Raw genomic sequence first — 11,908 nt, forward strand, 5'->3', positions numbered from 1 at the left:
CCCACCAACAATGGTTTTGCCTCACCCTGGGTGGTGAGCGTAGGAAAACATATTCCTCACAACATGAAGGGATGTGTGTTTTGAAGTGAATTTATTATCCCAGTGAACACAAGCTGCTAAACAATTTTGCAAGAGCTCATGTGCACACTCCCGTTCATTTGTTCCAGACAAAAAATATTCCTTCTTTACCTTCCACCTCCCAGTAAAGCATGGACCTCCCCCGAGAAGACCAGAAAAAGCTCAGGACTAGCAAGAAGAGCGTGCGAGGTGTGGTGCTGGGCGGGCTGACTTCTGCAAAGCGAAAACTCAAAAGATGCAGAAAAGATGCTCAGTTTGGTGGCATGGCTGTCTTGTCAAGGGAGGACGACTGCCACTCGCCATGATCTCCTGAGCAATAGAGGCCACACAGCTAAAGGGACAGGTGGGCCGGGCCGGGCGCAAAGCACAGGAAAGCACTTGGAAGACCGCCAATGCAGATTTTATGGCATAGAAATAGCCATGTGAGCACTGCTCTGATGTAATACACCGCAGTGCGAGGCTGCCTTTGATCCTAATATGGGTAAACACCCCAGAACAATCTGCCTTTGCATCAGCGTGAGGAGCTGCACCCTGCAGATGCAGATCTTTCCCTGCCCCTCTCACAGGTGTGTGAAGTGCTTGTGCAGCGCAGCTCCCCAGCCGGACCCGAAGGAGGGAGGGAGGGATGGAGGGACGGGAGAAGAAACCCTCGTGCATGGCTGCACAACAGCAAACTGCACCCGTGGAAAGAGAAACAGCTCGTGTCTACAGCAGGGAGCAGGTCCGCACTGCCAAGGCCACATTTCGGCGGGGGTGGCAGGGCCAGCAGTGCAGCCTGGAGTGCTCTGGCTGGACGGGCAGCAGCAGTGGTTCCCATCAGGTGCGACTCTTCCCCTGTCCCAGCGGGCCAGGAGAAACAGCACCCTCCTAATTTCCATGGCTGAGCCCCTGCGCCCCTCCGCACCCTCTGCCCGGGGAGCCCTGCTCAGCCTGGGCACCCCTATGACAGCCACCACCCGGTGACACCCCCGTGGTCACAATGGCCCCGATGGCCCTGACGGCCGGCACTGCCCACCCTGGCAGCGCTGCCTCCAGCCTCCACCCCAGACGGCCCTGCATGCCGGGGTCCCCGCCGGGGAGATGACCTCACAGGTGGGAGCCCCGGGCTCACGGTTTGGCAGGAGGGACTCCTGCGGGCAAGGGGCTGGAAGACCCTTGCCCTGAGGGTGGCCGGGACAAAAGGGTCCTGGTGGTGTGGGTGTGATGCATCGTCTCTCCCCCGCTGCGCAAATCCCAGCTGCACCATGGTCAGCTGGCTTTGCCCCCGTGGCCGCTGAGATCTCAGAGCAAACCACACGTGATAGTCCTGGGAGGGCTCCACGGGGACAAGCGAGGAGCTGCAGGAGTGGGGACTCCCCGCTGCAGAGCGAGCGGGGCGGCAGCGGCGCAGGGGCAGGATGGGCAGCGCTGGCAGCCAGGCAGGGCTCCGGCAGCCGCCCAGGGGAACACTTCATCTGGGGTGGATGTCTGACCCTTCATGCTTTCTTAATTACTGAAGTCAGCCTTCTCACTGTGACCCCACCTGTGAGGATCTTCTCTGAGACACAACAGACAATTTGGGAGGAATTAGGGATCTCTAAACATATGAGTGGATGCAATAGGATTATGTGTGACTTTTAATTCAGGCACAGAGCTCTGGCAGTGCCATAAATAGCGCTGAGGACGTTAAGCTGGTGCTTCCCCTCAAAGGCAGTGATCACGTAAGCAGGTGCACTCACCCGGGCACAAAGGATGTTTCTGCCAAGCTTGACATGCCCCAGAGGATAAGCAGGAACCCCCAGGGCAGACGAACCCCATCACAAGAGCAAAGCCCAAAGCTCAGCACTCCCTGGCACGGTATCCTGCCTGTCACTGGAAATGACTGTCAGCCCTCTATTGCCGGGCGCATGCAAGGCTTGCACATCTTGAAAGCATCTACATGACTTAGCAGTTGGGTTTTCAAAGTAACTACGGCCTCACCTCCACACCCCAAATGCACTGCTTTAATAACATTAATGCCTCCCTGCTGGGTGGATGCAGTTGCAACAGCAGTCGTGTGCATACCTGTCTCCTATCTTCCAAAGCGAGAAAGGCCATGAGCTATAATCATGCATGTATGTGAATATAATCATTTCTGAACAAATCTAAGTGTGTTCAGAGCAGGGGCACACAAAACACACCAAAATGACTGTAGTGGTACAAAATCTGCTCTTCAGGAGTCAAAATCCCATTATTTTATCCCCTGTGGAAAAAATGGACTGTCGTTTCCTTGTGGCAGTGACGGCTGAAATAACACTTGTCCTGAGCTCCAGCAGCGGAGCCTTTCAAGCATCTGGCAGGTGGCTGTACCGGGGTGCCAAGAAGAGGTGGTGGACCTGGGGGGATCCGGTCATTTCCTTCAAAGGCTTTAAGGAGATTTCTAAACAATTTGCGGGTGTCACCCTCCTAGTAGGTTTAGGAGCCAGTGTTCAGAGCCAGCTACAGGGAACAGAAATAGAGCACCAAGTAAGCCAGGGCATCGTGGAAACCAGGAAACCTCTTTACAAGGTTAAAAATAAAGCCAGACAGCAAAGTGTTTATTTAGGACACCCAGGAGTAAATTGGATAATTGCTGGGGGAAGGGCCAGTTTCCATTAGCACAGAGGTGTCATCAATGAAAACAAGATAACTTAGTCACGGTGAAATAGCAGCAGAAATACTTTTCCAGTCAGGCACAGCCTTGGAGCAGCCACGGGTGACAAGTCAGCCCCACATGTGTCTTGGGGCACACACCCACACCACCTCCTCTGCAAAGGGTTCATGCAAATGCACGGGCAAACCAGGCTGTTTCTGCAGCCCTTGGTCCCCCGTGCTGTGCGTAGGGGTGATGGCACTGACTTTGCTCCGAGACTTCAGAAATGTGACCCAAATGATGACAAGGAAGAGCTTGCTTCACAAGAATCAGCAACCTTGTTTTTCCCTTCACATTTCTGGGGGGGGGAAATCCACTTAGAGTTACGGCAAGAGCAATTAGCATGGCAGTGCAAGGTGCAGAGGGACCAGGAGCCTGCTGAGCTGATGTCCCAGGCTGTGTTTGTACAGGACAGTGTTATGTTTCTGTAGTCACGGATACACCCCGTTGCATCTTGTGGGTCAGACTGGGTTGAACCATTTTCATGGCTGGTTTGCCATGGCTGTGGTTTGGCAAAGACTTTACAAGAAGCATGTATTGCTACCATTTATAGCTATTATAATTGGGACCCTGATCTAGAACCAGGGCTCCACTGTGCCAAACACAGAAGGAAAACGTAGTGTCCCCCAAAAGTGATGAAAGCGTAAGCCAGGTCAGACTAACAGCGCTACAGAACCTGTGTAGCGCTTTATATTCACTGGGCACTGTTAGAAATAACCAGCTGAAATGCAAATCAAGAGAGAATGAGGTCCTTTGAGTCTCATCGTGTGCATTCCCTCAGTATGCTTTGTTTTATTTTCACCAAGTCGCTTCCATATTTCCAGTACATCATTTGATTTTAAACTCACTTTCTCTTCAAGTAATACCACCTTAGATTTTTAGCTAAAGAAATGTAAATACCTGACTTCTCAGCATTTATACTGCGTATTGACTGCCCTTGCCACAAGTGTAAGCAGGCTGGCACTCCCTAAACTCTCCTGGTTTGTTTAACTTGCTGCTTTTTGGTCACCAGTACACAACTCTTGCATCAGGGCCTTTAGCACTGATGAGGATGGCAAAGTGTGGGGGCAATTGCAATGCATTTGTCTGGCTCTTTTGCTCCACAGGTGACTAAAACACCAGAAGCCCCTGGCAAAGACTGCAAGAGACCAAAGGGAATGGAGGAGACCAAAGCGATGCAGGAGGTCTCTCGCATGCCGCCCATCCCAACGAGCCAGCAATCTCCAGCAGGTCGCCACAGGGACCAGTCTTTGGCTGCTCACTTCGTTCCTTTTGTCGCCCATTTTGGGAGCCGTCAGCCCAACTCCTTCAAGTTTCTCTTCTACAAACCAAGTTGCTCCAACTCGTACAGCCCCTTCTACACTGCACAGAGGCCAACCTGCGGGTACCGCTACCACCACAACACCGATCACACCAGGAAGGTGATGGATGTCCCGAGTGCAAACATTGTGAAATGGAGACCCATCCTGGGCACAAGGCCGTAGTCAAGAGCAATAAAGCCCAAGCAATGAAACCAGCGACCAGTGTGACTTCAGCTTCCCATTGAGTGTCTGAGTTACGACCAGCAGTGAACACGAGCTGAGGAATGGGTGGTGAGGCTGTGTCACTGCTCCCCAGAAAAACATGCAGTGTGGATTTGGCTCTAAAAACCCGGTCCAACTTGTCCTGTCATTTATTGCCAACTGCTTACACGGAGGCACTGGGTGTCAGCAGCGCACGGCACTGCACGAATGGCCACCCAGCCAAGCTCATCTGCACAAGCCTGGCCTCAGCACACGCTGCAAAACCTGGGAAGGTTTCGCCAGCTTCTGCGGCTGAGCCTAAATTCTGCTCCTTCTTTGAAAGGACGTCTTCTTTCATTAGGCTTTCCTAGACACAGGCAAAGTATTGTCCGTAGTGAATGGAAAAGCAAGTTTCTCAGAAATGAGATAGTAATTGGAGCTGAAATTCAGGTGGCACGTCCCTGCAGCTCTTCTCCAGAAGGCAGCATAAAACGGTTCAGCTTTTGCATTGCCCATTCTGGAGAACTGGATGCACCGTTAGCAAGTACTTCTTGAAACAGTTGGCGAGCCTGTATCCACATTTAATACGCAACCTTTCTGCTGTTAATGAATGCCTCAATATTGCAGCCCTTCTCCGTGCTTCAGGACGGGCTAACCCAGCCGTGTTCCCTTTGCTGGGTGGGTCAGAGCCCAGGGCACCCACTGAAGGCTCACCTTGCTCTCAGGTGCTGCGCGCAGCAGGGACCTGTGCCGCCTGCTGCTGGCGAGTGCAGGATTAGCACATCCAATTAGCGTTCCTCAATCTAATTCCTTTTTCGTAACTGTTTTATGCTTGTGTAATGCCACCTGCTTTAGCAGAGTTATTCCTAATTTGCTTCGGTGCAGAAGCAATACCGAGCTCTGCAACACATAAAAGTTGGGCTCTTTGTCTTAAAGTTGTCAGATATAAAAAAGTGTTATAGGACAGACTCTCTGCAGGTAGAGATCCAATAGTCACATCCATTTCATTACTAGTGGAGGATCTGGCCCACGCTACTTTCTGAGGATATACTTTTTTACCTCCCAGTCCCTCTCTGAATGTCATGTGTCAGAGTAAAAACAACATTGGTTTTGGTCATATTTACATGGAGAATTTTTCATGGTAATTCATCATAAATGAAAATCGGAGCTGCATTCCACTCCACTGGCATCAGCCCAGTTCTGGTAATGCAGCGGTGACGTGGCCAGGACACGCTCCCGGGACATGCCACGTGCGGGGCGATTCTGTGGAAGAAACACTCAACTGGCAGGACCAGAGAGACTGAACACGGGGACCCAGCAGCTGGGTGGAGGGAGCTTCCCCGGGAGAGGATCATTATAGCATCTGGTGTCTGCATTTAAAGCACTTAAAGCTTTACCATTTAAAGCAATAATGTTTCTGTGTTTATCTCAGCACACCAAATTTACCCTCGTATAGCATCTCGTATAGGACCTGAAATGGTACTTCCCCCTCCCTGAATTGACAGCCCCCTCTGGAAATCCTCCAGCCAGAGTAAGGCTAAGGGAGACCAAAAAGACAGTACAGCCCAGAGACTTTCGAGTGGTTTTCTCTCTTTGTTCTTACTCTGATTTTGGTGCAGAAGTTATTGCTCATCTGATCCCCCACAAAATGATAAATGAAGTGGATTAGGAGATTACACCATCACGGAGAAAATTCCACCCTCATAATCTCCTGCTGGGCCTGTAATCTGTAAGATTTCCCATTTTACCTCCTTTCTATTTTAACCCTGAACTCTTAATGCCTGGCAGGAGCCCATCACCCCCCTGAGCCTCGTTGGCCGGGGAGGGATTTGCTGGGTATTTAAATGTCACCCTCTTGTCCAAAGAGGGTTTCGTGCTTTTGAGTTTTCCTGGGGAGAGGTGTTGCCTGCGTCCATCACCACCAACACTGAATCGGTACAGCCCACGCACAAGGCAGTTTGTTTTTTCCCGATACTGTGATCCCCGCAGTGCTGGGGACATTTGGACTTTAAAGACAAGAAGCAGAATTTAAAAGAAAGCCCTCAAATTTCAGAAAACGTCCATTTTTGGCTGCAAAGTGACCAGCGCTTGGTGTGGAGATGGGGAACTTGGACGGGAAAGCCGTGGAGGAGCTGAGCGCTACCGAGAGCCACCAGTGGTATAAGAAGTTCATGTCGGAGTGTCCTTCTGGCCAGCTCACCCTGTATGAGTTCAAACAGTTTTTTGGCTTGAAAAACCTGAGTCTGGCAGCGAACAAATACGTTGAGGAAATGTTTGAAACGTTTGACTTTAATAAGGTAAATATTGTCCTTCCCACTCAGCCTGTGCAGGGATCGGCTGTGCTCTGCTCCCCGCGTGCGATCACGTGTGGTATATTTGGGTGTATGCAATACAGCCGTGTATCTAAGCATGTATGGTCTGGTTCTCTATGGCCTCACAAATTGTAAAATCAGTTATGTAAGGCGGAAAATGTCAGCAAAAAATCCTCACCTGCTGACTGTCCTGGGAGAAAATAGACTTCTCCCAGAATTGATATTTCCCTTTTAGTTTTAAGTTATTAAAATAGTGGGGTTTTATCTGGTAGACTGTGATCCCTTTAAAATGAAGTGCCCTTTAATCCTTAAATATCGAATGTTGTGACAGTAAGGAACAAGCAGGCGTCGGGAGAACAAGTGCTGCGTTCATGCAGAAACAGCGAGTTCCCGAGCCATGCAGCATGAGCTACGGTTTACAGAACAGACTGGGTTTGTTTTTCTATTGTTTTAAGTTATAAATGGGTTACAGTTTCATTGATTTTATTACATGTGCTCAGTTCCATATGATAAGGAGCTTGGGCCCTTTGTTCCCGGCAGAGAGGCTTTGCACCTCGGGCTGTCGCTGTGCTGGACGCCAGAGCGGGGCAGTCCCGGAGCACCCGCACGCGTTCGGGAGCACTGTCTTCCCAGCCCAGAGGCAGTGCCAGAGGAGCAGATGGATGCTGTATCTCTGAGAGGAAACAACTTTACTTGTTGTTTACTTGTAAAGTAAACAACCTTTACTTGCAAATGATTTGAAACTGCACCTCATGTGAGATGAGGAATATATTTTATGGCAACCCGAAGGGCTTAGTGGGCTTAATCCCACTGAAAATAATACAATTTAGGCCCTAAATCCTTTAGGTATTTTGTTTGTGCCTTGGCCTTTACCTTGCTCACTGCCCCGTGTTTGAATGCATGCTTGAAAAGGGAACTGATGCCCAGGAAATCCTGCTGGGAATGGGGCTCAGTAGCTATTTATATCTAATCTGGCTCTTGCAGCAGTGGGGTAAAGCAGATGATCTCTTCTTGAACCTGCCCTGTGGTGCAGTGGCTTTGTTCATTGACAAAACCCTGGCTTATTCCCTCCCAAAGACTTTCCGTGGTTTACAGTATGTACCATTTTCCTTCAAACTGCTTTGTATCTCAATGGTATGTGCCATCAAAATGATCTGTGGCGGGCACAACGCGTTTTAGCAAACTTCCTAGAAGCTGCCAACATCACGGGGCAGTGCTGAGCTCACCCCAGCACAGCTTTGCATTGGTACCATAACCCTGGCTGGAGAGCCGTCCGCGGGCCCAGCTGAACGTCTCTAATGCCGTGGAGTGAGCTGGTGGCAGGCAAACACCTAGGAGGAAAGTCAAAGATAAAACTGTTTGTGCTTTTGACGTGACCAAATGTGAAGCAGATACACAAATGGCACAGGGACAGAGCAGCACCTTCCCGGCCTGAGACGTCGGCAACATGCTGGGGTAATTCCTGAGTTCATTCATCTCCTGGAGGTTTGCATGCAAGACCCCTTTGCAGCAGGAAAGAACCATAGGTGTGAGCAGAGAGGATAACATTAGGAAATCCGTCAGGGTTCATCCCCATAAGCCTGCTCTGACCTCTGAATTACCGCTGCTTTGCATGAAGAGATTCCTTTAGCACAGGCTAGCTTTCAAGGCTTCGTTAGTCCCCAAGCCAGGCACACACACCGAGTTCATTCATTATCAACACGTAACGGCTCTGCATAAGATTAACGTGGAGCCCTCACCGTACGGTGCATTGGCTTTAACCGGTGGGTGTGCGGGGGACCCGCACCCGGCACCTCTGCTGCGCTCCTCGAGCCCCTGCTCTCAAGGTGGTGGCCAAGCACTGAAGTCTTCCAGTGGGGACTTCCAAAAGTGACCAGGAAAATCACTTGCTGCCTGACTCTTTGCTTTTAATCTCATCTAGCTTCTAACCTTCTGCTTTTAGGATGGCTACATAGATTTTATGGAGTATGTGGCAGCTCTGAGTCTGGTCCTGAAAGGGAAGGTGGATCAGAAGCTGCGATGGTATTTCAAGCTCTACGATGTGGACGGGAACGGCTGCATTGACCGGGGAGAACTGCTGAACATCATCAAAGTGAGCGGGCTCAGCTTTTTCCATTTCTTTCACAGACGATGGTTATTAAACGCAGGTAGACAGAAAGGTTGTAAGAGGAATATTCCCACCCGAAAGACAACTCCCTGGTAAATTAGTAGGCACTGGTCAAACCTGCTGCTTGTCCTCTGCCAGCCCTCCCACCAGGCTGGCCTCCCTGGCTGGACCTGTCTCGAACACCCCACACCCCCCACGGCACCTGCGCGCTCTGACACGCAGCAACCCCTTGTCTTCTCATTGCAGTTTGTTTAACCACGTCCACTGAAACCCGGGCTGAGATAAGCACTTGAATTTAATCTAAGGATTTTCAGAGGTGAACAGCTCCTGGCTTATACCAGGATGCCCACTGAATCTTTTAATGCATTGATTGCCTCTTTAAGTGATTTTAATCTCCAGATTTTTAGAAAGGACTTATTCCTTTCAGAACCTAACTGCCTGCAAAAAAGTTTGGCCTCTCATGTCCGGTCACTTAGCCGCTTGTACCAATGGACACACCAATCTGCACAGTGCTCAGTAGTTGTCCTCTGTGTCCTTCTTTCCCTCCAGGCTATTCGAGCTATCAACCAGTGCAACGAAACGATGACGGCTGAGGAATTCACAAACATGGTGTTTGACAAAATTGATATAAACGGAGATGGTGAGGAACTTTCTTATGCGATGCCAAATACTGCTCCCACTTCCCCCTTACCCGCAGTTCGGTCTGCCAGAGCAATTCCAGATGTTGCATGTCCCAAAACACCAGGACATGGGGAGAGCTGGCAGAGAGCGGCTCTCCGTGAAGGTTTAGCTCCCCGTCCCCTCCGCAGGCTGCAGCTGGCCCGAGGGGACACTGCAAACAGCCGCTCTTCATACTGGCAGTGTGGGGATCTGCGCGGGGTTTAGCTGTGATGGGGTTTGGGGTCTACGATACACAGACCCGGGACCTCAGGAAGGTCTGTGCAACTCCTGGGGGGCTGCTCCGAGGCTCCTGGTAGAGGGAGGAGAAGGGCTGCAGGATTTAACAGACCGTTTCTGAATATGCTCTTGCAGGCGAGCTCTCCCTGGAAGAGTTCGTGGAGGGTGTGCAAAAGGATGAGCTGCTGCTCACTACCCTCACCCGCAGCCTGGACCTGACACACATCGTCCGGTTGATCCAGAATGACGGGAAGAACCCGCACGAGCCGGAGCAGGCAGGGGAGGCTGCCCAGTAGGCTCCCGGGACGCCTTCCCTTCATCTCTACTTTTTCCCCCTTGCATTATTAAAACGAAACGTGTTGTGGTTGCGGGAGCTGGTGAGCTGTCCCAGCGCCAGTGCGACCAGCGATAGACTATCTCACTAGCACAGAGACCCAGATCCCCTCCAAAGGTGCTGCTCCCCTGGCAGACGGTTCGGGGGAGCCCAGAGCTCACCGGGCACTGCCTGCCGCAGCTGCACCAGCTGGCGAGAGGAAAGGCTGCTGTAAAGAGGGGTTGCTGCGCTGGCAGCTCGTCACGCTGGAAGCACACAGCCACCCCCGGGACTGCCAACAGGGCCACGGGGCCCTTCGCTGTGCGGGGGCCTCTGGATATTGCTGCTGAGCAGAGAGGGGGTAGAGTCACGCCTCCCCGGGAAGGGGGAGCGGCACCACGCGACACGGTTAGAAAACACACCAAGAGAGCCTCAAAATTCACACCAAGGCTGTGGCCAACGCCAGCGTCTGCAGCCTCTGCAGGGGACGATCCCCAGGGCTGTCCGGCACTTGGCTCTGGTGAGAGGAGGTCCCCCAAGAACACATGTAAAAAACCTAGAAAGCAGACCTGAACCTTCTCTTTCCATATATATTTCCAGAGCACGAGATCAGCGGTTTTGGTCACTTGTTCTTTGGTTTGTTATTATTATATTAGCAATCATTAGTGATAATGTAAGATAAAAACATCTATGAGCTAGAAAAAGGAGAGTGGTGGAGTGGTGAATACAGTGGCTTTTCTTTGTTTAAAAGCATTAAAAACATAGAATGGTGCCTTTTTTTAACAACTATCTGAACTTTAAGGGCATGTTTCTCCTTGAAATATTTGGAAGGGCTGCAATGGCAGTAACCTGAGAGGGAAAAGTTGTGAATGTTTGTAGGAATATTCCTGTATCTCTTATCACCTGTACAACAGACTCTCCTGCAAGTTACACTCCGTGGCACCCGCGAGCATCATGGGGTTTTAACTACAATGGCAGCGAATTGTCTGCATGCAGTTTGGAGGGGTGCGCTGCTGGAGACGGGCTAGACGCAGTGTCCACACCACAAGCATCCGCAAGTACCTGAGTATTCCTGAGCAGGCAATGGGTACCATCACCTCCACAGTACAGTGGGCTCAAGCACCATCCCCCGTGGAATAAAACCCAGTCACCCCTTATTATAGCATCCTAGGACAGCAACCTCGTCTGCTGGTGCTAATTACCCAGTGCCACGAGCAGGGCCCAGGTCCCATCACACGCACAAGGGAGGCTGCGGGACCAACGGCCTCACCCCCACACTGCCCACTGGCCCCGCGCCGCGCCAGGGCTGCGCCTTGGCTGCTCCTGGAGAGGAGTTTCCTCATCTGATGGGAGCAAGTTTCAGGCACGGTGAGGCAATACAGGACACTGGGAAGGATTTCTTGCATAGCTGAAAGACTTGTTATTTAGCACTGGATTCTTGTAATTCATAAGCAACTTTCTGATAATTTTTCTCATGCATCTTTTTCATTTGACAGTGTTTTACCTGGAAGCTTTTGTACTTCCAATCTTATAGTGAACTAATAAAGATATTTTACAAGATTATTTCAGGTTGTGCTTTTTCTCTCTTTCAAGCAATCATTCTGTTTCCAGCAGGACAGATTAACTGTCTCATGCAAGTGCAGAAACCTTTGTTTTGACTTCATTAAAATAGTTCTTTTGCAAGAACTGCACGAGCGCAGAGAGGGGTCTGTTTTCTTCAGCATCAGGGTAGAAAAGGGGCTCCTGGGTTCTCGCATCCCGTGAGTGCTGCCTGCTCTTCTGAACCTCGTCTGCACTGAGCAAGCGTAGCTTGCTTTAATAAAATCTCACTCCCTGGGTCCTACAACTCTTTCTTCTAGAGCTCTGCTTTGCCCACCCACATTTCTAGGCACCTTCTGCTTTCGTCCCTGCTGCCTTCTGGGTGGGCCACGTGTGGCAGCCCCGTAGCTCCCTCCTGCCTCTGTTTTCTGCCCAGACTGACAGCGAGTGCGGGATGCACGTCCGTAGCCCCCCTGGCAGCTGCCCGCGCCCCCCGGCTGCCCCCCGGCA

General features: G+C 51.0%; 1 protein-coding gene across 1 annotated transcript; it reads left to right on the forward strand.

Annotated features, from left to right (window-relative positions):
- Positions 1–6,329: 6,329 nt before the first annotated feature.
- On the forward strand, positions 6,330–9,842 carry GUCA1A (guanylate cyclase activator 1A (retina)). The gene is made up of 4 exons (XM_009331945.1): positions 6,330–6,527; positions 8,485–8,634; positions 9,199–9,289; positions 9,682–9,842. Exons 1-4 carry the CDS (start codon positions 6,330–6,332, stop codon positions 9,840–9,842), a joined length of 600 nt encoding a protein of 199 aa, XP_009330220.1.
- Positions 9,843–11,908: the final 2,066 nt, after the last annotated feature.

The sequence above is a fragment of the Pygoscelis adeliae genome, unplaced genomic scaffold (genome assembly GCF_000699105.1).
Source record: "Pygoscelis adeliae isolate BGI_AS28 unplaced genomic scaffold, ASM69910v1 Scaffold189, whole genome shotgun sequence".
NCBI classification, from domain to species: domain Eukaryota; kingdom Metazoa; phylum Chordata; class Aves; order Sphenisciformes; family Spheniscidae; genus Pygoscelis; species Pygoscelis adeliae.